Consider the following 24,504-nt stretch of genomic DNA (forward strand, 5'->3'; position numbering starts at 1 on the left):
CATAACATTTAAAGATTCAGAGAAACTGGATAAATCTCTGTGTACAAGGGACTAGGCTGAAGGTCAGTAGTGGGTGCTTGTGATCTTTGGGCCCTCAGGCAGCACTGAATTAGAAACAGACATGAGTCTGTACTTGAAATCACTGCATGAGCACAGTAACACTTCCGGAAATCACTGACTGTCACTTCACTGTGCCATCACCAAATGCATGTTAAAGCTGTATTATGCAAATAAGAAGTCATATGTAAACACGATCCAGAAACCCTGCTGTCTTCTCTGGGCCAAAACTCGTTTAAAACAGACTGAGACAAAATGAAAAACTGTTCTGTGGTCAGATGAACCAATGGTAAATTGTTTTAGGAAACTAAAGAGGTGAGGGACCATCCAGCTTGTTATCAGCACACAGTTCAAAAGCCTGCATCTCTGATGCTATGGGGTTGCATTAGTGCCTATGGCATGGGCAGCATACACATCTGGAAAGCCACTATTAATGCTGAAAAGTGTAGAGAGATTTTAGAGCAACACATGCTCCCATTTAGAGATCTCTGTCAGTGAAGACCTTGTATATTTCAGCAAGACAATGCAAAACCACGTATCACATGCATCCCAACAGCATACCTTTGCTGTAGGAGAGTCTAAGTGCTGAACTGGCCTAACTGCAGTCTACACCTTTCATTTATTTGAGTGCATTTGAAGCATAATAAAATAAAAAAAAATCTGCAAAAAAGAGAAGAGTGGTACAAAGATCCTCTGAAAAAAACATGCCCCTGCCAGGACTTTTTTGAGACGCATTGCTACCATCAAATTCAAAATGACCTATTGTTTTTCAGGGAAGTAGTAAAATGTCTCAATTTTCATTTTGTTTCTATTTAAATTTCACTCAGCACCCCAACTTTTTTTGGAATTTGGGCTGTAATTAATAATCAAATTTTATCATAAGTTTTTAAAGAAAGTTTTATGCTAAGAGAGACAGGAAAGAAAGAAAGAAAGAAAATCACCAGTTACACTAATAACCAAAGAAAGAAGTATACAGATCCAGTATCTTGATGTTTATTTTAGTCCATTTTACATTGTGTCATAAATCACTTGAATCTTCAACCTACAGTTAAAATGCATCTCTCTCAGTCTTAGATGATATGTCATGTTTATTATAGTGCATATCTCTCATAATTTCAAATTACCTTTTCACAGTAGGGGTGCCAGACTGGCATCTATCTCTTGTTCAAATTCAATCTTCAAGCTATCATGGAGGTAAGTGACATTGCACTGAATGCAAAAAGCTCACCACAGTGAGTGGTATATTAGAGGAGCCCTCCTCTCTGCTAAATAAAATCTATGAATAAATGATTAACTCAGTTGCAAACCTTGACTCCCCGCTGTGTTGCTCTCTGTCAGTCATGTTGCTGATAAACGACTCCAAACAATTCTTCAAGACCCTTCTTCTGTGAGTTAAAATGATCTAACAGAGGGGATCTGTAATTGTTAGAGCTTCTTTAATGCTAAAATCTTAATTTGTTTCTGGACAGGAAACACCACCTGAGCAACTGGGCGTCTGCAGCCAAATACACCATGGCCTTCACTTCCTCTTTATTACCAGCTAATTAGCGTGGTTAATCAGGCTGATAATGAGCCGGGGAGCCATGCCATTTCAATCTGACACCAGGCCAGGGTTCAGATCCACGCTGGGAGAGCACACGCAAGACCTCCCTGAAGGTGAGTCCTTCAGGTCAAAGGAGTAGGAGTAAGAAAGGTGTAAATCCTCCAGCTTTGTTGCTGCAGGGATGATAAAAACATCCACTTTTCTGCAGAGGACTTAAGGTACATGTTTGTATTTTATCTCAACAGATTGTCCCCTCTCCTCCTCCTCCTCAGAGAAAAAGAAATTCCGCTCTGTGTAACCCATCCTTTTGACCCCTTCAGACACATATCATAAGCCTCATGACACTTTCATCCCCAACATTTTTTCTTATCACAGCGCTGTAATCGAAAACAATCCAGTACTATCACCTCCCATCTGCTTCACTCCCCTCCTCCCTTCATCTATCCCTCCCTCTCTCTCTGCTGCCTCACTCAGACCCCGAGCGGCACACGGAGCTGGATAAACGTCTCCTTCAGCCCGCAGCACACAGGCTCATTTCTCCTCACACCAGCTCTGAGTGGATGCTCAGCAGGGGTGTGTGAGATATTAGTGCGCTGTCAGCGGGAGGGGGGAAACTCCTCAGGGACTTCAACCATCCTCATACAGACAGAAGGTAAGCCTGGGGATATTTTTTTAAGATAAAAATTCTTTTTGGATCTCAAGTGTCAAAGTGAAGTGTAATTGCTAGATTGTCAGGAGGCCCTGGATGGATTTTAAAAGTGCTTCATGAAGATGTTTGAGCTTTTTTGACATTTTTACTGGTGCATATGTAAGAAGTGCGCGGAGTTGTCAGCCTGACCTGCATGTGTTAATCCTTGTTTTGTGTGTGCAAGTTCACAGACAAAAAGTACCAGTCAGTGCACATGTAATCCTAATGTGCTTAAAACAAGGAGAATTCAAAACATTGAGCCAGATTAGTCTCGCTTTCTGTTAGAGGGTTTTATTTTTGACACACTGACCTGTTAGATTGTCAGTGTAGTAAGAAAACTTGTACATCTGACAATATGCATGACTACATATATGTTGTTGACCCTCATACTAACTCCCTGTGTTTGGATGGAGTAGGACAAACACTTAAATTTGCATTTCATTCCTCCTTTAAAGTGGAGGGACTTGAAAGTTTCAGAGCTGACTTGCACTTGTGAACTTAAATCAGTCAAAAAAAGGTCTGGAAAGAGGAATTTTTGCTCAGAATGTCTGCAAAAGGATGTTTTTTAAAGGGAGATGCAGCATAGATGGATGTTGCCCATACTTTTGCAGTTATCTTTAATAGCTGAAGTGGTTTGTGTTGAATATTATAATAACATTTTAATGTTGTGCTGTGTGACTGTATCATCTGCAGAGGCCTGCTGAGCCACACTGAGATGTTCTGCAGAGCTGATGCTGGGGGAGAGAAGCACATTTTCTCTGTCACTGCAGATTCTTATTCTGCTGTCTCTCTTCGTTTATAAATATGGAAATACAGTTGTGAGGTTCACTAGCACCTCAAGCTCACTGCAGTAAGTGGCAGCGATATGTTCTTTTCAGCCCTGGGTCTTGTCTTAAGATTTAGGGGTTAAAGCAACCACTCTGGTCCTTTAGTCAAGCAGAAAGGTTTACTTCCATATTTTTTCCTTGAAAATACACTCTCATAGTTATATCTGGGTAGCAACGTGTGACAAGAAGTTTGTGTCATCTTTCTTTAGAGTAGGTTTAACGGATTGGATCCAACACTACAAGAAATTAATGTAAGGCCTAAACAATCCTTAAAAACTTATAACAAGGACTGAGCCTTATCTTTCCAGAAGTCAGCAGCAAACAGATCTACTTTGATCATGATCTGTCCAGCTAAAGGAAACTACTCCATTTACAGTACTTTTTAGATTTCATTTTTACATGTTGTCTGTACAACACACTTCCCAGTGTTCACTGCACTTAAGACCAGAACAGTACGATTAGGTTGTGTTAACTTTAATATCTAAAATAGTTGTTTTTAAACTCCATTTTTCTGACTTGAACAAGTTTTTAGTCGTAAGTAAACAGTACTCAATCATTCTAAGTGTTTTTTTGCCATTGTACTATGTTATTTGACAATAATCCCTTAATCTGCATAGTTTTCCCAGAATGCCTTTGCACTGTACACTTTTCATCCATTAGTGAAGTTACTGACTCAGTTAGACAAGTCCTGCCTGTAGGGAGAAACTATAATATACAATGGATAATCTACTGATCATGATGGAAGAGGACTTCCTGTTTTAGTGCGCATCTTTTGGTTGATGTCACTTTAGTTGGTGGAACTAAAGTGGCATAAATGTTCAAGATTAACAAAGCTTATTTGATAAAAAAAAAAAAAAAAAGGAAAATTGCAGAGGATCAAGAACATGTAGCTTTACCAAAAATGTTTTAACATGTTGCTTTGAGTAAACAGAATTTTAAGTGTAGGAAAATTTCCCTAGTGTAAAATAAAAAGTCCAGTTAACCCAACATAAGTATGAGTAGAACTGAGTTGATATAACTCAAAATTGCTAGGAACCTGCCACTAGACAAATACTGTCTTTCATTTTCAATCTTTCGGGTGCTTCTAGTGTTTTGGGCTCCATTAACTCTTTGAGGATTTTTGTGTAAGATATGAATATTAACCTGAGTATACTCAAAAATGTATTTGCACTACTTAAAAACGTTGACGTCATCAGTTTCAACAAATAATTTGAGTATATTTAACTTATTTGGTTTTACGGTGTAGTTTTTTTCATAGAGGCATTTACAAAGACAAAAGTGGAAGCTTCTTGTAACGGAAAGTAGCATTTTTTGTCAGTTTGGGATGGAAATACAATTTACAAAAAAAAAGAAAAAAGATCCCATGTATTAGAGGCCATATATTAGTTTTAGTAGCTTTACTAGTTTGTTTGGGATACAGACCTGCTATTTTTGAAAGAAAATAAGACACCTGAGGTAGATCAAATTTTATGACATAAACTTAACCATGGGAAAAAAGAACTAGCTATGGATTGAAAAAGAAATAATGGAACCATAAAAAGTGAAATGTTTGACGTCACAATACGCAGATGATGTTTAGCCTATCCTCTTAGATTTTTTTTTTACACTAGAACCAAAATCAGGAAAAAAATATGAGGCTGTTTTTTAATAGTGTCTAGATTTAAAGTCCGCCAGTCTTTGACTTTTCCTAAAGATTTATTTTAGTTTATTTGGTTGTCATAGAAACATGTTTGCATAACTTAAATTTTGATGATTTTATCAATGACCATTTATACCTAGAACTGCCATGCAGGTAAAATTTACCCCATTAGAAACCCTTCATTTATTCCACACTAATAGATAAACAAAGGATGAAAACATGAAAACACCTTCTCTCTCTAACTGTGTTGTCTAATCAGAAGTCATGGATCAACCTTCAATGTTGATACCACAGGCAAAAAATAAGATTCCTTATTATAAAACGTTGATAGAGTTTCTCAATGCTTTGTAGGAAGGAGAATCTGATGGTGGGAAAGTTTCAGGAATATGCGATCAGTCCTACAACAGTTTTGAATGAGAAGGATCATCATCCACCAGTTATCTAGGTCTTTTTCTTTGGTTAATGAACTGTTCTTTGTTGGTGGCTAAATAGTTGCTCTTGAGCATTGCTGTTAATGAAAATCAATTAACTCAAATAAATTTTACCCACTGGTTGTTTTAGGTAAATAGATCCTTGGCAGTTCTAGTGTTAAAGTGAAATGAAACATAAGGGAGCAGTGGTGGACTTATTTTACACCACTGCCGCTGTAGGTAGATGCTGCAGTGACTAAACTAAAGTGTGGTAAAACGGAAAATCACATCCTGATTGATGTCACTGATGCTGACAGATTCTAAACAAGGTTACCAAATGTAGAAACTGAACACTTATTTCTAAGATCTACAGTGTTTTTAAGATATAAACAGCAATCATAACGATATAAGTAAATGCAAGACCTTTAATCACTATATTATTGTGCTCTGTATTATCGAGTTGGCCGGTCTTTATTGGCCATTCAAAGGAAAATTTATTGGCCTATCCCTATTTATAGGGCTAGACTCAGTCTGCTCTAGTCATACTTGTGTGATTTTATTCAAGTGCTGGAACTTTCACTCTCCTCTGTGACTCATTCATGAGGCTTACTTTGCTCTGTGTCCATAAAGTGCAGTTTGAAATGAGTAAGAGGAGTTTCAGGTACGCTGCTTCTGCATCTCTGAATCTTTAGAAGCTGGTCTTGTAATCTTAAGATTAAAAGTGTTGGAGGAAGATGCATGAGATTGTAGATGTTTTGACTGGTGACTTTTCTGCTTTGTGAACTTACTTAAATGTGATGCTGCTTGTTTTAGCAAGGACTCTTTTGTGAACAAGAGTAACCTCACTGAGGATTTACTGGTTAAATACACTGTAATAAAGACAATTAATTTAAAAAATTGAGTTGTGTTAACTTAAAAACCTGGAGCAGCTATTTCAGCTCTATTTTTCCGAGTTGACTGAACACATTCGTAGCCATAAGTAAACAGTACTCAATCAATTAAGATATGTCATTGCACTCAAATTATTTGACAATCATCCTTTAACCTGCAGAGATTTTCTAAAGTGTTTTACAACATTAGACATTTTACAAGATGAGTGAAGTTACCCCCTGAGTTAGAGAAGTCCTGTCTGTGGATAAATTCAACATGGCATGGATGGTGTGCTAAACATGATGGAAGAGCTCTTCCTGAATCAGTGTGCTCCTTTCAGTCATTTTTCCAGTATTTCTTCCTGCGGAGAGAGAAGTTAGACTGCCTTAGGTGGCATGAATGTTCAAACTTAAACTGTGAAAGATAAAAGTGAAAATTTCAGAGGATACAACATGTAGCTTTGATAAAAGTACTTAAACAAGTTGCAGTAAGTTGGGTTTAAACTGAATTTTTAGAGCAGGAAAGTTTCCACATGCAGATTAGTTAAACTTAAAAAAGTGAAGTTAACTTAACTTAAATATACAAGTAAAACTGAGTTGATTTAACTTAAAATGGTCGAGCACCTGCTACTATTCATAGAGTATTACTTTTTCCAGTAATCAGTTTCCTTTAATATTTTAAGTTCTATTAACTTATCAGGGCTTACAGTGTAACTTTTAAATCAAGTCAAATATAGACATGCTATGCTGTGTTTTCTGATCATGATTATTTCTTCTTGTTTCCTTAACAGAGGGATTCTTCTCATTTGAATGCAGTTAATCTTAAATTATGTAAAAATGCTCCCCATGATGTGCTGACATAATCTGATAAAACTGTTTGGATGTGAACCTAATTTCCTGCTCCGATTTCTTTTTATAAAATCAAATCACCCAGGCTGAAAATAAACAGATAAGATTCTCCTATTAATTTGTGCTGTATTTAAATGAAAATAAGTCATGGATGCTTTGCTTGTATCTCCCAGTTCTACCTTCTCCTGTCCTGAAAACAAGGAGTAATCCAAGTGTAATGCATCACCGCAATCTGCAGTCATTTAAAGATGTTAATCTGCCTTCTTATTAGGCAACTGATCTTGTATTGTATTGACACGGAATGTACATTATGGCACATTTTTCCATAAAGTGTGGCCCCTCTTTAATGCAGTTTAACAGGATTTGCCCTCAGAAGCACTTTCTGAAGCTCTAACAAGCCCCTGCCTGCTCTTCATCACTGTAGAGCCAGATATGTGCCCATGAGTATTCATCAGGCAGGGCTAATGGGGCACAGCAGCATGAGCATCTGATTTACAGCGCGGCCCCTGTCAGACCTAATGATAGGGCGATGGGGCGGGTTATGGAGAAACAGGTGCTGCACAATGAATAGATGCAAAGCAATGCTGCTGAAAGCCATTGGTGATTGTCGTTTTGTCCCCTGCACAAATGCTCATTTGCAATATTGTGTTCACACATACGTAATTATTGTGCATAGAAATTAGTTCTCTGAAGTAAGACTACAGGCCTGGTGTGTGCGTTTGTGTGTGGGGGCAGATATTTTAGCCAACAATAGTCAGTGAAAGTAAGTTTAATGGTTAATTTACTGCTCCCTAAATTGTTTCTAGAGTAAAAGTCACATTCAGTAAAGCCCCTGTCAAAGATTTTATTAAGAACAGATGGAGCTTAATGATAAATAATGTTGGAAATAAACACAGAACAAATGTTTTGAATTATTTCAGCTAATTAAACAGGTGGGCTGGGCCCTGGAGAGATATTGTTTTTATTAAGTAAACTAATCATTTTAACAACCAAGACATCATATGGTGTTAGGGCCAGACCATATGGACCAAGCACAACATTACTGATCGAACAACTGCTGAATTTACAATGGGAAAATAGATCATAGCTGCGCAGCACTGCTGGATTATGAAAACAGATATAGTGTAAACTTGAAAACTTTATTATGTCATGATGCCTGGTGAATAAAGACAGCTACTAAATGACCTCTTTAAAATGAGCACACAGAAATATTGTTGTGGGAATAAAGCAGTAGATCCCAACGTGGGGCTCAGAACCCTCCAGGGGGGTTCTGAGAGACTGGGAGGGGGGATCACAGGACGTGAAGGTAGTTCAGTTCAAAATAAAACATGGTCATTTGGTGATATTTAAGCTGAAATCAAAATAATGTTTAGAAAACAATTAAAATATAAGTCTGCTCATGGTTATACTTCAACTTTGCCTCAACCACCCATAGTTATAGTGGGGTCACTTTGGTTAAGCCACGTCAGCATCTCCCTGTAGCCTCAGTGATGTATAATAAGTCTACCACCACTACTCCTTAAAGTCTCATTTCACTTTTAAAAACTCACAGACAGCTCAGTGGAAGAGTCAGACGTCATCATTGTGTAATCAAAAATGTACCCTTTTACTGTTCCCCTATTATCCTGTTCAATCCAAAGCAAGTTCCTTTTTCCATGGTTAAGTCCATGTCATAATCATCAATCCACCCAAAGTTTTTATATACTTTCAAAATAAAAGCAGGTCTGTATCCAAACAGTAAGTTAATCCCTTAAAGCCTGTTGTATCATATTTGATACTTTTATGATACCTCTACCTAATCAATATGATCATAAATGACTAAAAAAAACCGTCTGAATACAATCAGATAAATGATCAAAATGCCCTCAAGTGTATTATCAGTTACCGACAACACCTAATGAATCAAATGAGATACAAAAAATATATATTTTAAATTTTATGGAAATTTAGATTTTTTTGGATTTCATTAGAAAGTGAAATAAACATTTCAGTTCCAAAAAATTTGAATTTTCTGGTTGTAAATATACATTTTCAGGCTTTAAAGGGTTAATTACCATCACTTTAAGACAGTACAAAAATCCAAATGAAACAAAAGCATTTTTATTTCAAAGGAGAGGAATTCATAAAGCTTACAGAAAAGGTGATCCATGGTCAACTGTATGGTGTATATACAGTAGTTTGCATAAGTTTAAGTTTTTTAGGGGGCTAAGTATTCATCACAGACCCCAATGTACCCCACACCCACTCACACCTGGAGTAGGCCAGAGTCAAGATCGACACGTGTCGCTCTGCAGCCAAGGTCAAGCTCGACCACATCTCTTTTTTCAGGGCCTGTTGACACCTGGTAATACGCCTGGAGACTACCAGGGGTTTTCAGGCCCTTGGGACATCCACAGCACAACCAGGGGTTCATGGCAACCCTTAAACCCACCCAGATGGTATCAAAGGCCGTATTTTCACCACATACACTCCTCACTCCACCCTAAATGTGGGGACTTTATTTTTTTTTCAACAGTTTATTTTCATGCACGCCTGGTAATATGCAAGGACATCCAGAGAACGACGGGGGTTGTGTAAATCTTCATTCCTGCCTGATGGCGCCCTCAGGCAGCATACTTGCCACATCTACGCCTTAGTTCAGGCTCAATTTTTGGCTCAAGCATGCCTAAAAGTTCTGCACAGTACTGCACATATGTACACACATGCATGTAAATATAATGATGTTTTTTATGGCATGCAATTTACCCTTCTACTTCACTGCACATTCATGGCTAACTTAAACTCAAGTTTTGAAGGATAAGAAAAGGAACAAGTCCAGTTTTGTGGTTGCAGCAGAATTAAAAATTGTGTGAGGAGGGCTTTTCAAATGAAAACCTGAGCTGAAACAGCCACTTTAGAAAAGTAAAGCACCATAAGTGACAAACTGTCCTCATGCACTGAGACGCAGTTTCACAACTCCTGTCAGTGAAGTAGTTGTAGGTGTTCAGCAGTTGAAGCTCACTCACTGCAGGTCAGCTGGCACAGTTTACCGTTGGATCACTGCACAGCCCACACACATACACACACACATAGATAAATATGCACACTGGTAGCTCTCTGCCTGGACCATCCCACACTCACACGCTGTCTTTCCTACAGAGCCGGCAGTCGTCAGGAGGAATATGGGCAAATCCGAAAGCCAAATGGATATCATGGAGAAATCGAGTAAACCTGGGAAGCGTCGCTGGACTGTTGCAGAGATCGGTCTCTCAGTGCTGCTGCTGTTGGTCAGCTGTGCCTTGGCTGGGCTGGTGGTCCTCTACACGTCAGTGGTGAAAGGTAATGTCTCTGCCAGGCTCACGATTGAAAGATGTAGATTTTACAGATGGCAGCGGTATTGACAAGTGTCTGTCTGATTTGATTTTGTGAGGACACTGAGAAAGATCCTGATCCTAGGGAAGCTCAAGAACTGCAGGACTGATGCATGAGTTCAAATAACGGTTAAAAGGTTAATTTTACTCAAAAGAATTTTTAAAAGTACAGGCTTTTCCAAACCAACTTACAGGAATACTTTTGACGAGCAGCTCAAGGCTCTTGTTTAGAGTATGTGTTAGAAAATACTAAACTTTTGGGTTGCAGATGGTGAAGGCGCACCCCTTGTACTACCTGTGGCTCTTTTCCTGCTTGTCCCTCCCCTACTCTTTTATCCCTGTTTCCAACTCTATCCACAGTCCTCCTCTCTGAACAAAGGCACAAAAGCCCTGCAAAATATATATAAGAAAAAGAAGAAAATACTGAACCTTTATGGACTTTTAAAGCACAAATACAATGATGCACAAGACTTAAACATCTCTCTGATCTTAAATGTTACAAATCATTACAGTGATCATTCCAAATAAGGACAGAGTTATCTTAAATGTGGCAAATGTTCTCTAACCCCTTCTTCCTTCCATTCATTTTAGAACATGCCACCAGGACGAGCGTGTCAAAGAGCTCAACAAGTGAAGGTGAGCTTGGGTTGTGTTAAGCCTGTGAGTATAAAGTGCGGGATAAGTGGGTTGGCATGTGTCATATTGGAGGTTGCACTTCTGATAGTCACCCTGTAATACTGTAATTCCCTTTACTGCCTCATCAGCAGAGCCACACAAAAGTGAGCAGAGTCATTGCTGACACAGACATTGCTTGTCCCTCTCTAACACACACACACATGGAAAGAGCAGCATGGATTAAGGCTTTAGAAATGACTTATTGTTGCACACAGAAAAATCTTGATTTTCAAAGCATGGGTGCAGTTGATCAAAAATGCTTTCTTAAAATCGTTGATTCTGATTTCTGCAGGTCAGCTGTTACGCTCTAGCCCCAGGGAAGTGTGCACGACTGCAGACTGTGTCATTGCAGGTGAAAGGAACTACTTTCTTCACACTCAAACAAAGAACCCTCTAGATGCATGCATTAAAGCTGAGGTTCCTATCTCTCTGTTTTGTCCCTGTAAAGCTGCTCGACTCCTCCAGAACATGGACCAGTCAGCGAAGCCCTGCGATAACTTCTATCAGTATGCTTGCGGGGGCTGGCTGGAGAGACATGTCATCCCAGAGACGAGCTCCCGCCACAGCGTCTTTGACATTCTGAGGGACAAACTGGAGATTGTCCTCAAAGGTCAGCTCAGTGTACGTGGGTCATTGGGTGACTGAGTTTGGAGCTGAGAGTGAGGAAATATCTGCATGTGTTTTTCTTGTTGCAGGTGTTCTGGAAACAAAGAGTGAACAGGACAGAGACGCAATAAAGAAGGCCAAAATCCTGTATGGCTCCTGCATGAACGATAGTAAGAATCTCTTCATGCAATCCTCATTAAATCTGGTTAGATTTACTTGATAGATCTCGCGAGAAAATCTGTTCTGAGCAACAGTGTAAAAGAAATACAGCTCTGTGCAGTTGCTGTAACATAATAGCAAATGCAACACACAAAATCATTAATACAAGTAAAATTAAGCTTACTGGAGCTTTGTTGGTACTTTAAGTCTATTCCTACAACCTTCTATTTATGAAAAAAAAATACATTTTGAGGGAATAACAGGATATTTAATTATCTTTTGCAGTTTTGCTCTTCCTGAAACATTCTCTTCTTTTGAAGTAACATTGGCTTTAAACATTGAAAAATGAAAATTGGAACCTTTTATCTTTCATGCAACAAAGGGTTGAAAGAAGGAAGAAGAAAAGTAATAACAGCAAGCTATTGAAGGGGACAAAAATGTTATATTCTCTTGTTTTAACTCTTATAAATCACATAAAGTCTGGCCATAAACAATAGGTTAGACATGCTGGGTTTGACTGGATGAGAAGCGGAGAAGATAACCTTTGCATGAACGATATCTTATAGAAATTTCAACCAATCCATTGAAAGATGGTAGGTCAGATTTTTTCAGTTTTAGACAAATGATGATAATAATAGCAAGAAATACTATAAACATGCTACACATATATAAGCTTTGACACATGCACATGCACAAATAGGATGCTATGGTCATGCATTAATGCAGGGATGTCAGATTTAAGGGCTGCATAAGTGAGCCTGCCAAGAGTAGTTAGGGGTTCTGTGCCTTGCTCAAGGGCAGCCCAACAGTACTCAGTCAATGAACTGACATCATTCCAGCTACAGGGGAATTTTGAGTCTCCGTCCCACTGGTCTCTTATTGTTTACATGCCACCCACTGTGTGAACTGTAGCAATTATACAGTGAGTTAAAAAACATATCAAGACCCCCTAACTTTTTATAATTTTATTACATTGCAGCCTGATGCTACAGTTGTTTTAATTAATTTTCTCTCATTAATCTACACTAAGTACTCTATAATGACAAAGGGAAAACTTATTTTTAGATTTTTTTTTTTTTTGCAGATTGATTAAAAAGAAAAAACTGAAATTGCCCATTGACATAAGAATCCAGACCCTTCCCTTAGCACTTAGTTGAAGCACCTTTGACGCCAACCAGTCAGAGGTCATGGGCGCTCTAGAACAGGTTTTCATTGAGGATAGCTCTGTACTTTGCTCCATTCAGCTTTCCCTCAGACCTGAACAGTCTCCCAGTCGCTGCTGCTGAAAAACACCCTCACAGCATGATGCTGCCACCACCATGCTTCACCATTGGGATGGTATTATGCAGGTCATGACCGGTGCCTGGTTTCCTCCAGACATAACCTGTAGAACTGAGGTCAAACATTTAAATCTTGGTTTCATCACACAGGAGAATCCTGTTTCTCACAGTCCTTCATGTGCTTTTTTTGCAAACTCCGAGTGGGTTTTCATGTGGTTTGCATTAAGGAGAGGCTTCCATCTTGCCACTTCACCATAAAGCCCAGATCAGTGGAGGGCTGCAGTATGGTTAGCCTTCTGGAAATTTGTCCCATCTCCACACAGGATCTCAGTCAGAGTGACCTTCGCGTTCTTGGTCACATCTCTTACTAAGGCCCTTGTCTGCTGATTGCTCAGTTTGGCTGGGTGACCATTTCTTGGAAGAGTCCGTCTTCCATTTGAGAATTATGGAGGTCACTGTCCTCTTGGGAACCTTCAGTGCCGCAGAAAATGTTTTTTAAGCCTTCCCTAGAACTGTGCCTTGCAACAATCTGAGCTCTACAGGCAGTTCCTCTGACCTTATGACAGAGCGATCAGGCCGTCATAGAGATGTTGATCTTTGTCTAAACACTGTGAAGGCTCTTATCCATGTCATGTGAAAGTCAAGTCTTGCTAAAACTATGTTTGTCTTTGCTGTGCTCTCTTGTAGTTCTGCAATGCCATAACGAAATGTAAATTAACAGACAAGGACACCACACTGTCACAAAATCAATTTGTGTGTAAGGCATCATGACTTACTGATGTACTGTCACAGAAATGCACTGTGAAGACATATTCATAAGAAGTTTTTTTTTTTTACCCTGCAGGTCTCATAGAGCAGCGGGACTCACAGCCCCTTCTGAAACTCATCGACAGTGTCGGAGACTGGCCTGTGGCGTCAGATGACTGGAACATCACAACAGGTATGAAGAAATACCCCTGAACTATACTCTGATTTGTGTTTACAGTTTGTCTTGTATGCTGTGCACATGCAACACATCCACACAAACATCTCCGCTCAAAAACGTGCTCACACAGAGCTCGTGGGGCTATATTTGTAGTCAGTGAACTGCTGAGTACGAGCTTTGTTGGCAGGATGGAGAGGCTGGACGAAGCTCCTCAGCTAAGCAGCCAGGTGTGGAGTTGTGGAGCGTGATGAGTGGGCAGAGGAGCGGGGCCTCACTCAGGACTGTGAAGGAGGAGGCTTTAAATAGTCTACTCTTCTCTTCCCAAAGCTCCTGGCTTCTGTCACTTCAGTTTAAATGTAATCATGGACAGTGGCTCAGACCAAATTGACTGCATATAGCTGCATCTGGCCAGGACACTCTTGTAAATGAGATTCTTGATCTCAGTGAGGTTCTCCTGGATAAATAAATTTAAATAAATAAATCTGCACATACAGAGAGCTTGCTTAAATGAGCAGAAGAGGGAAAGGAGGGGGTCTGGTTTTGCTGGCTGCCATGCTGAAAAGCTCTTCACGCCAAAGCTGTGTATAACTTAAGAACCAGCTGTGTCTTCTTGTTGCAGAGGAATCATGGAGCCTAGAGGACACACTTGCAACCCTCACTGGACGTTTCCACAAGAAAACTCTGCTGGACATGTATGTGTGGACAGATGATCGTGACTCTCGACGTCATATTATTTATGTAAGATTGCTGTCTACTGGAGTACAAACAACCATTTACAGATCAACTGTCACGCAGCAGTCATTGGTTGTTATTTATTTTTCTTTAGAAACAAATCCCATGAAAAGACAGAGAGCAACTATGTATATTTTAAAGTGTGGTTTAGGAACAAGAAACAAACATCAGCCTTTGGCCACAAAGACAAGACATTTTTAAATTAAAATATCTTCATTTGGCTTTCTGGACAAAAAAATACAGAAAAATCTCTTTGTCAATGTAAAAACAGATTTAAAAGTGACATCAATAAATAAGAATATGTCATGTAAAATAAGTTCATGAATATTCACTCCCTTCGAGTCAGTATTTAGTAGATGTACCTGTGACTGCAATAACAGCACTGAGTCTATGTGGATAGGTCTCAATCAGGTTTGCACATCTGGACACTACAATTTTACTCCATTCTTCTTCGCTAAACTGCTCAAACTCTGTCAGGTTGCACAGGGATCTGACATGATCAGCCTTTTCTAAATCCAGCCACAAATTCTCTATTTGATTGATGTCTGGGCTTTAATTGACTTGTAGAACATTTTCTTTGTTGTCTTTAAACCATTTCTGTGTAGCTTTAGCTGTATGCTCTGGGTCATTGTCTTGCTGGAAAATAAATCTTCTCCCAAGCCGTAATTCTCATGCAGCTTGAATAACATTGTCCTCCAAGGTTTTCCTTAATTTTGACATATTTATTTTACCTCTACCTTTACAAGCCTTCCAGGGCTGGTTGACGAGAAGCATCCCCACAGCATGATGCTGCCACCATCGTGTTTCACAGTGGGGATGGTGTGTTTGATGTCTGCCAAAAGAAGCATTATGTCTGTTGGCCAAAAAGCACCATTTTGTCTCATCAGATCTAAGAACTTTCTTCCACTTGACCGTGGAGTCTCCCACATGTCTTTTGGCGAACTGTAGACGAGATTTAATATGAGCTTCCCTCAACTGTGGCTTTCTCTTTGCTGCTCTCCCATGAAGCTTTGACTGGTGAAGAACATGGGCAACAGCTGTATTCAGAGTTTCTCCCATGTTAGCTTCTGAAGCTTGTAGCTCCTTCAGTGAAGTCACAGGTGTCTTGGTGGCCTCTCTCATCTTTTCTCTGAGTTGCTTGAAGTGTTCTGTTCTCTCCATGATGCAATGGTAGCCAGGAATAATGATAAACCAGAGACTGATCCTTCAAGACACATGTCTCTATACTGCAATGACTTGAAACACATTCACTGCATTCAGGTGATCCCAATTTGACTAACTGTGACACTACTAGCACCAATTGACTGGACCTCTGTTTAATAGGGTAAGTCACTTTAAAGGAATGAATATTTATGCAATCACTTATTTTACATTACATAATTTTTAATTGACAGTACTCTGTAGAAATCAGTTTTCACTTTGACATTAGAGAGGTTTTTGTAATTTTTCTGTCAAAAAAGCCAATTTGCATTGACCATGATTTTTTTTATAAAATCAACAAAAGGGTAAAACATTAAAAGGGATTTTTGGTACTTTTTTAGGCACTGTATTCACTCCTTGTGTGTGAACAGGAAATGCCTAGAATGCTGTGACAAACTGGTGAAATTTTGGAGGTAATGGTTCAAAGTAAGGTCACTGAGTCTCATAGTTATTCCAAGCTTGTAAACCCTTATCTGTAGAGCCAGTTGGGGGATTTCTTTTTTAAACTTTGCCCAAATGTCCACTCAAGCTTATTAGATTTTGGGGGTGGTGGTTTTGATCCATCACTGTACTTTCACAGCCTGCCAGGCGGTGGTTCTAGAATTTAAATTACACTGCTGAAATGTTGAGATGTTGAAATATTCATGTCATAAGGTTATGTACAAAATATGCTTAAAAACATCTTACATTCTATCTAGATTGACCAGCCAGGACTTGGAATGCCATCAAGAGATTATTACTTCAATGACGGAAACTACAAAAAGGTATGGCCTGAAAGGACATGTCCACCGAAATGGAAAAAAACATGTCACCCTATTGAACTAGGTATCTTAAAATGCAGAAGTTTGGTTTTCCCTATACAACTGAGGTGAATGGCAATATGTTTGTGGGTTTTAACAACCAGTGGCACATAAAACATCAAGTTGAAGTAACTGAAATTGTTCAAATTAGTAAAACTTTGGAAAACAAACTTTGGTTTAAGTTTAGTAACATTGTTTCCCTGTTTTGGCATTAGCTGTCCTGACACAACCTTAAATTTGTTCTGAAAACAAGTTTTATAGCTTTTGATTGCATCACAGGTTCGGGAGGCCTACCTTCATTTCATGGTTTCCATCGCAAAGATAACCCGAGAGGACAGGAACTTGACTCAGGATGACGACCGCGTGTGGGAGGAAATGATGCAAGTGCTGGATCTGGAGACAGACATTGCCAATGTGAGTGCCAGACAGAACAAGAAATCAAACTGTGTGAAGAGGGATAAAGAAAATGAATAATGACAAGATGAAAATGAGCACCTGCTCTCTGCTTCTATTAAATGAGAGAACCAGCTCATATTTAGTTTGAGTATAGGCAATCAGCCAGGCTTTTAACCTTCATTTCTGTACCTGTCAAGAGTATAACTAATAAGACTTTTCTGATGTAAGGAGAGAAAAATGTTAATATATAAACTTTATATAGCAAAGTTTGAGTTGACAGAGGAACTTCTCCTTCCTGTTGCTGAACAGGCTACATCACCAGCAGAGGAGCGTCAAGATGTGACCGTCCTCTACAACAAGATGACTCTGGGAGAGCTACAGAGCACTTACAGCCTTAATGTAAGTCTACATTTCTTTCTTTTTCATGCAGTACTTTAAGTTATCATTCAACATTAATGTCTTTGATAGTCAGGGTAAGGACATAGTATGGCAGTCTTTGATCAACTTTGTGGTGAAACAAAATTATTTAAAGCAGACATTTCCATGAAAAGTTTATCTAAGGAAAGCAAGTCATTCAAAATAAAGATAAGTTTCAGAACGCGAAGTTTGTTTCCTTTTTTAAAAAATTATTACTAAAGCTAACAATCAGCAAAAGACAGTGGATAAACAACAGAATTTTACACTTCATCCGAGGGGTTTGCATGACGGATAGTTGAAGATTTTCTCCTCAGCTTCCCAAAAAATAGTACTTTAATTTCTGTGCAGTAAATGTGAATCTAACTGTTTAGCCATCAATATAACTTAGTTAGTTAGTTATAAATAAGAAAGTAAGTTATAAATAGACGTTAGGTGATGAATATGGAAATTTGGCAGTTATTTGTACTTACTATAAAATTCACGTAACTTGTATTTTATGTTAACATTAATTGCTTAAAGAAAACAAACTTATTTTGCCTTAAATATCCTTTTCTAGACTGAGATCTGCTGTTGTTGCTAATAACATGTTAGCTAACTAGCAGATGCTAACATTAGCTACCACACTAGCATGCTAACATTATCTGCTACATCTCCAGTATGGCATTCACTCAGGCTGCCAAGTGTCCATTGTTGCACACTCAGTTCTTCGACGTTTTTTAGTGTGCCTGTAATATACTGCATTTTAGTATGGTCTCTGTTTGAACAAACTTTCTGCATTTATGCAGTCAGAATGTTTAGTATTAAGTACAGAAGTATGCAATTTGGGACACGCTAACTCAAAATGTTCAACCCACCAACACTTCTACATGTTTTATCTTGTATGTTCTATCTCAAAAAAAGTTGCCAAAAGAAAATTGTAGCTGGAGCTTAAGGGTGATAGGAACTAGATCTTTTTGATTTTAATCAAGATTATGGTCAAACCTGTTTGCATCCTTTGTGATTATCTAAGCTGAAGGCCACTGGCTCAAGCTAGCTCTTGGAAAGAATGCAAATAAGTGTATTATCAATGTTTCTTTCATAGTGTAAAATACAAACAGTAAGTATTGATAAAATTAGCAGTTAACATTTTTACAGGTAGAGATATTTTACCTCTGATCAAGGGTAGTGGAGTCTCCTGATTCACCAGTCTTTTGGCTACTGGCTAAGTTAAATACTGCTACCTTAACCTTTGTCTCTGCAAGAAAACAACCAAGTGTATTTCCATGAATGTAGAGCAGAGCTACCACTTTATGCTGAAGAAACTCAAAATGACTTAGGTAACAAGCTAAGTGTAGCTACAAAACCAGAAAAACCAGCCCAAAGGCCGATAAAAACTAGCCCAAAACTAGCCCAAAACCAAGCCCAATGCTGAAATTCAAAATAATACAATAAAACCTCTGCCACACTTGCTTGATTGCCTGCAGACATTCTGCTTCTCTGTAGGTGGTGTGTATGTCTTTGTGCCATGTTCCATGGTTTCTTGCCTCTCTGCTGGTTGTTTTAGTTGTACTTGAATGTAAATAGAGTAGGTTGTTCTGCTACAGAAATTAAATACCCATACACGTCATAAAAAATTAGTCTGCTAAACCCGCGGACAAAAAAATCTACCCGCGGCAGTATGTTAAAAGTAGCCCAATTCTGCGGGAAAACCGCGGATCTGGCAACCCTGACCGCTGGTGTGTTGCACCTGTAAATGTAATAACTGCCCACAAAAATAACAAACCACAAATGTAACTCAAGTCTCGAGCTTTTAATGTAACAATCCCACAGATATAATACATTTAACCACAAATGCAACAGCAGCAGTGCAAATGTAACAACAAATTCCAACCAATGCAATAACACTTGCAGGGATTTAATTTATTTGTTGAAAGGTAAAAATAGCGGCTTAAATATTTCTTGATAATCATGAAAACTAAATGTTTATAATTTTTGTTTGTTGTAGCCTACAATTGCCAGTGGGTTCAAGTCAGTTTAAGCTCAAGTCACATCAAAAAAACATTGTTATTTTTTTTTGCCATGAAAAAAAAAACTGCCATGACAATTTTTAATGTGACATGAGCTTAAGCTGGCTTGAACCCACTGGCAGTTTTAAAAAGCTTACAACAACCAATGACCACAAAATTCATTTTTCATGTTCACTTTACATTTGAGAGGAGCTAATATAATTTTGAGAGGCAGTGATTTTTAATGAAAATGTCATAGTTATAAATTTTCAGTTAGCAAACTTAGAACATAGCAGGTTACTCAGCTAACTTAGTGGAAGTTTGAACAAACACCATGTATATACAGGGGTTTACAAGTCTTATTGCATGTAGACTTAATGTTCCTGGAAGCTAAATGTCAGCCTACGACCAACAGACTTGAGACCATGCTGTTGTTTCTGTTCACTGACTTTTATGATATAAATGCAGGCATTCAATGACAGGCAAATTTGACAAATAAGAAAGAAAACATCATTTTATGCATTAAAGATATCTTCTCTCCTTTGTTTGTCAGGGTTTTAACTGGACACGATTTATTCAAGGAGTGCTGTCAGGTGTGTCTATCGAAGTGCAGCTGGAGGAGGAGGTGGTGGTTTACAGCTCTCCCTACCTCGAGAAGATGGATGACGTACTCTCCAGACACAGTGCCAGGTCTGTCCAAGAGTGTTATGCAAAAAGTAGCCTGTTAAGGTTTTATTGTAACAGATTATCCACAGCGAAGCCCACCATCTATCAAAAAGTAATTTATGTTTCCAGAACTATGCAGAACTACCTCATCTGGCAGCTCATCATCGACAGGGTAAACAGCCTGAGCCGTCGTTTCAAAGATGCCAGAGCACGTTACCGAAAGGTGAGATGAGCATGAACACAAGACAGCACACATTAATACAAGCCTGTTTATAAAATTAAACCACAGTGTGTTTCTGTGGTATCAGACTCTCTATGGGACCACTGTTGAGGATGCTTGGTGGAGGGAATGTGTCCGTTATGTTCAGAGCAGCATGGAGAACGCAGTGGGAGCTCTGTATGTTCGAGAGACCTTCGCTGGTGAGAGCAAACAAATGGTGAGTCCTTTTTACAGTAGCTGACACTGGAATAAGACTTCTTCAAGAACAAGTACACAAGCTCAAAATTGACACAACAATGAAGAAAACCAGTCTTTATAATGCCATTCTTTGAAATGCATATTTACAGTGGATTTTGTGTGTTGGTTCTTTAAAATTAAAGATTTTCTGGACATGCAGCCTGTATCATAATTTAAGTCATTTTGTTCTTCGCAAACCTTGTCAGCCACTGTAGTCAGCTCCATAATAGTAACAGAAACATTGCACTGGTGTCGGGCCAAAACCTCATATCTCCAAAATCACCACTTTTCAGGGAATGAAAAAAATGGTCAGCATATTGTGACACTGTATAGCTTTAAAATTAAAAACTACTGACAGGTATAAAGAGTGATGAGATGAGGTTTTGGTCTGATGCCAGTGATTGGCTTTTTAATGGTATGACAATTAGCTATCAGCTGATCAGATTTAGCTAACGTTATTGATCCTAAGAGGCAATTCATTTGTCTCATAAGCAACATTCAGCTGCAACATGTCAGCACTTAAAGCAGATGTCAGATGGATTTGCCAGACTCCATGTCTGTCGCCAGGGAAATACATCTTGCAAAGCTTCAGTCTATAAGGTTATACCAGACCAAGGCCAATGGTTTTGACCAATTGGCGTCATTTGAGGAGAACGGGGATTGGGGTTAAGTTGTACCAAAGCCAATAGCAATGGCTGTCAAGGGAGTACCAGTTAGCTTAAAAGGAGCTATAGTTTGGTAGCAGTTTTATCAGAACTGAACCACATTCGGTTATGAAATAAATAGGAAAGAACACCACTGAAAGCATTTAGTGATGGAAAAAGTATTTTTGCTCTTCTGCCAACCATCTTTATGAGTTTGTGATCATTACATGTAGGGTTATGTTGTACTTTAAGCCAGTGTCTACAATGGCTTCTACTACTGTACCAATTAGCTTGGATGTAGCTGTAGAAAAGCGGCAGTTTGATCACATTTGTTTATTAAAACAAGAGCAAAGAGCCACTCTGAAAGCTTCTCTCAGTAGAGAAGATGTTTTTGCACGTCTCCAGTTAGGCTACAGAATGAATTTTCTGAGGAGCACTAGCCTATAAAACTCAGGTTTGTACTGGTAGTACTAAGTACAAAATGTATCATGTTGGTAAAGATCCCATAATAATAGCATGGTGCTTTTTCACTGCTTACAGGTCAGCGATCTTATCAGTAAGATCCAGCAGGCGTATGTGGAAACACTGGAAGAGTTAAACTGGATGGATGCTCCCTCCAAGGAGAAGGCAAGAGAGAAGGTAAAATCACAAAGAGAAATTTAAGATAAGGATTTATCATCAGGAAGTTGTAGTTTTTAACCATTTGACTCCTGTAAACACCTCAGTGTGATCAGAGTTTGTTGTAATGTCCCTGCATCTTTTGTAGGCCATGGCAATCAAGGAGCACATTGGTTACCCAGATCATATTCTGCAGGACAGCAACAAGAAGCTTGACCAGGAGTATGCTCATGTAAGTAAAAACAGGTCTTCATCTAGAATCTGTGTTAGTAGCTGAAGGAGGCACTTGTTAATGATTTGACCTGTTTGTCTTCCCAGCTTAATTTTAGTGAAGAGCTCTATTTTGAGAACATCCTGGAGAACCTGAGGTCGGAAGCACAGAGGAGCCTGAAGAAGCTCAGAGAGCCGGTTGACCCTGACCTGTGAGCTCTTGTTGCACCCGCCATCACATCCTGTTTTTATTTTTAAAACACTCAGGCAGTCTCTGTGTTTTAAGTGCACGCTGTAGAAACATGCAGAATAATGCTCCTTGTTAAGACAGGAAACAATATTTGTTCTCAGTTGGAGAATGACTGTGCAAATCACGTTCACTTGAAGTGAACACGCCGGAAGCTAAGCGCATGGTCCAGTCCCATGCTTGACAAATACAAACGAAAGATAAGAGTCAAATTCTATAGTTTAAAGTAAGGATTGGAGGATGGTACATTTAGGTTCAAATAGAAGGATTGCTTTAAAAAAAAAATCCAAAATATACGACCATGTGCCAAAGTTTTTCACATCCACAGAAAATATTTTACCAGTTGCTCTATTTTGCCCATTTATCAAACAGTTAAAATGCATTTTACACATGCCTAAAGTATTAAAATAAGGAGAGACGGGAGTTACCAATAATTTGTTTTTCAAGTTTGGAAATAATTTGGATATCTGAAATGTCTTTGTCAAATAGACTCCATCGGGATGTCTTTAAGTACTTAAAAAGGTAGTGAGGCCGGCAGCAGGGTAGGATACCTCCCAGTGGAGTCTAGACACTGGTGGTAGTGATTGAAATAGTAGGATAAGATGACTTCTTAGGAGCTTGACACAGATACTGATGAGATGACTTGGAGGTGGTGATGAAAGAATACAGGATGGCACGAAGGAGCGGGACTTGGATACCAAGTAATAGAGGTGGCTGGGGTGGAGGAGGGTTGCAGCGGCCACACTGAAACAACAGACTGACTGCTGACAGCAGCAGGATGATTGGATTGAGAAAGATCATGACAGAATGGGACTGGCTCAGAATTTAGGTGGGTTGACGCCCATACCAGCTGATTACCAGAGCAGGAAACAGAGTGGGGAAAGGGAGACACGTGAATGTGTGAAAGGATGAATGGAAATGAAGCTGTCTTTACACATGTGAAGTTTTGTGTACACAAAACCTTATAACACATGATTTAAATGTTTTTAGTGACATATTCACACAAAACTCTACAAGCTCAGAGTCTTTATGACTCATATTTTCTTCAAGCTAAGCTAAGACTAACATTGAATGGCAACGTTTATTTGCTTGTTTCAGATGTTTAATTACAAACAAAAATTGCCCTGTGTTCTCATCAGGTAGTTCCAAAAGCACAACAGAAGTAAGACTTAAAAAGTACACAGTGGTGGTCTCTATTGTATTTGTTTTGTTCATTATAAAACATTTGTCAATCACTCCACAGGTGGATCATTGGTGCTGCTGTGGTGAATGCCTTTTACTCTCCCAACAGAAACCAGATAGGTCAGTTCTTCAAAGGCTGCCACAAGCCTCTATAACGAATCACTCTCTTTAAGTAGCATATTGAATTGTTTTCTCTTTGGTGTTTTCACTGCTGTTGTTTCTTTTCATATCAGTGTTTCCAGCAGGAATCCTGCAGCCGCCTTTCTTCAGTAAACAGCAGCACCAAGCCCTCAACTTTGGAGGGATTGGAATGGTTATCGGCCATGAGATCACACATGGATTTGACGATAACGGTGAGACAGGAGTGATTCATCATAGAAATGTTTTGTGATGTAAGCTAATGAATGCTGTTTGTCATTTTTGTGGCAGTTTATCATAACAGTTTCTCTAAAGTGTGCTTTTTACCTACTTCCATGCATCATGTTTTATAAACACTACGTTACTTGATGAACTATGTCTCTCTGCAGGGCGTAATTTTGACAAGGATGGTAATATGCTAAACTGGTGGAGTAATTACTCTGCGGAGCATTTTAAAGAGCAGTCACAGTGCATGGTGCAACAGTATGGCAACTTCAACTGGAAGCTAGCAGGTGGACAAAACGTAAGTATAACAGAGAAATGTACGACCACACATGTTTACTTCCTACTGAGTGTAATCCCTGACAGTGTCAACCACATATTAAGTCACTGCCTGAATGAGAGTTTTCATCTTTGCTCTGACTGCAGGTTAGTGGTATCAGCACTCTGGGGGAGAATATTGCAGACAATGGAGGCGTTCGTCAAGCATATAAGGTAACAGACAAGTAGGAATGCCGCAATAACAGCTGGGCCTTTGAAAAACCCAACAAATGGGTCCTCTCAGGTGTGATTTATTGATATCAGGGCATGTGTGGAGGATCAGTAGCATTAGGGCAATATTTCTAGCTAACATTTGCTACTTTCTGAGCTCAAAAGTAGGTTAACAAGTTATTGTTGGGTTTAAATGTTCTTCTCAGATGCCATATTTCTCAGAA

At 39.0% G+C, this 24,504-nt stretch overlaps 1 protein-coding gene across 1 annotated transcript in view; it reads left to right on the forward strand.

The window, feature by feature from the left end:
* Positions 1-2,156: 2,156 nt before the first annotated feature.
* mmel1 (membrane metallo-endopeptidase-like 1) overlaps positions 2,157-24,504 on the forward strand; it is a 31,636-nt gene continuing 9,288 nt past the window's right edge. Inside the window, exons 1-21 of the mRNA XM_041778711.1 lie at positions 2,157-2,252; positions 10,021-10,200; positions 10,824-10,868; positions 11,200-11,259; positions 11,356-11,517; positions 11,603-11,683; positions 13,797-13,892; positions 14,497-14,615; positions 16,508-16,573; positions 16,889-17,023; positions 17,315-17,404; positions 19,961-20,097; positions 20,203-20,296; positions 20,382-20,510; positions 21,715-21,813; positions 21,941-22,024; positions 22,111-22,214; positions 23,493-23,551; positions 23,665-23,784; positions 23,959-24,092; positions 24,218-24,283. Of these exons, the coding sequence (XP_041634645.1) occupies positions 10,044-10,200; positions 10,824-10,868; positions 11,200-11,259; positions 11,356-11,517; positions 11,603-11,683; positions 13,797-13,892; positions 14,497-14,615; positions 16,508-16,573; positions 16,889-17,023; positions 17,315-17,404; positions 19,961-20,097; positions 20,203-20,296; positions 20,382-20,510; positions 21,715-21,813; positions 21,941-22,024; positions 22,111-22,214; positions 23,493-23,551; positions 23,665-23,784; positions 23,959-24,092; positions 24,218-24,283 (2,037 nt within the window). The 5' untranslated portion in view covers positions 2,157-2,252; positions 10,021-10,043. The remainder of the gene's footprint in view (positions 2,253-10,020; positions 10,201-10,823; positions 10,869-11,199; positions 11,260-11,355; positions 11,518-11,602; positions 11,684-13,796; positions 13,893-14,496; positions 14,616-16,507; positions 16,574-16,888; positions 17,024-17,314; positions 17,405-19,960; positions 20,098-20,202; positions 20,297-20,381; positions 20,511-21,714; positions 21,814-21,940; positions 22,025-22,110; positions 22,215-23,492; positions 23,552-23,664; positions 23,785-23,958; positions 24,093-24,217; positions 24,284-24,504) is intronic.

This window comes from Cheilinus undulatus, linkage group 3, assembly GCF_018320785.1.
Source record: "Cheilinus undulatus linkage group 3, ASM1832078v1, whole genome shotgun sequence".
Lineage (NCBI taxonomy): Eukaryota > Metazoa > Chordata > Actinopteri > Labriformes > Labridae > Cheilinus > Cheilinus undulatus.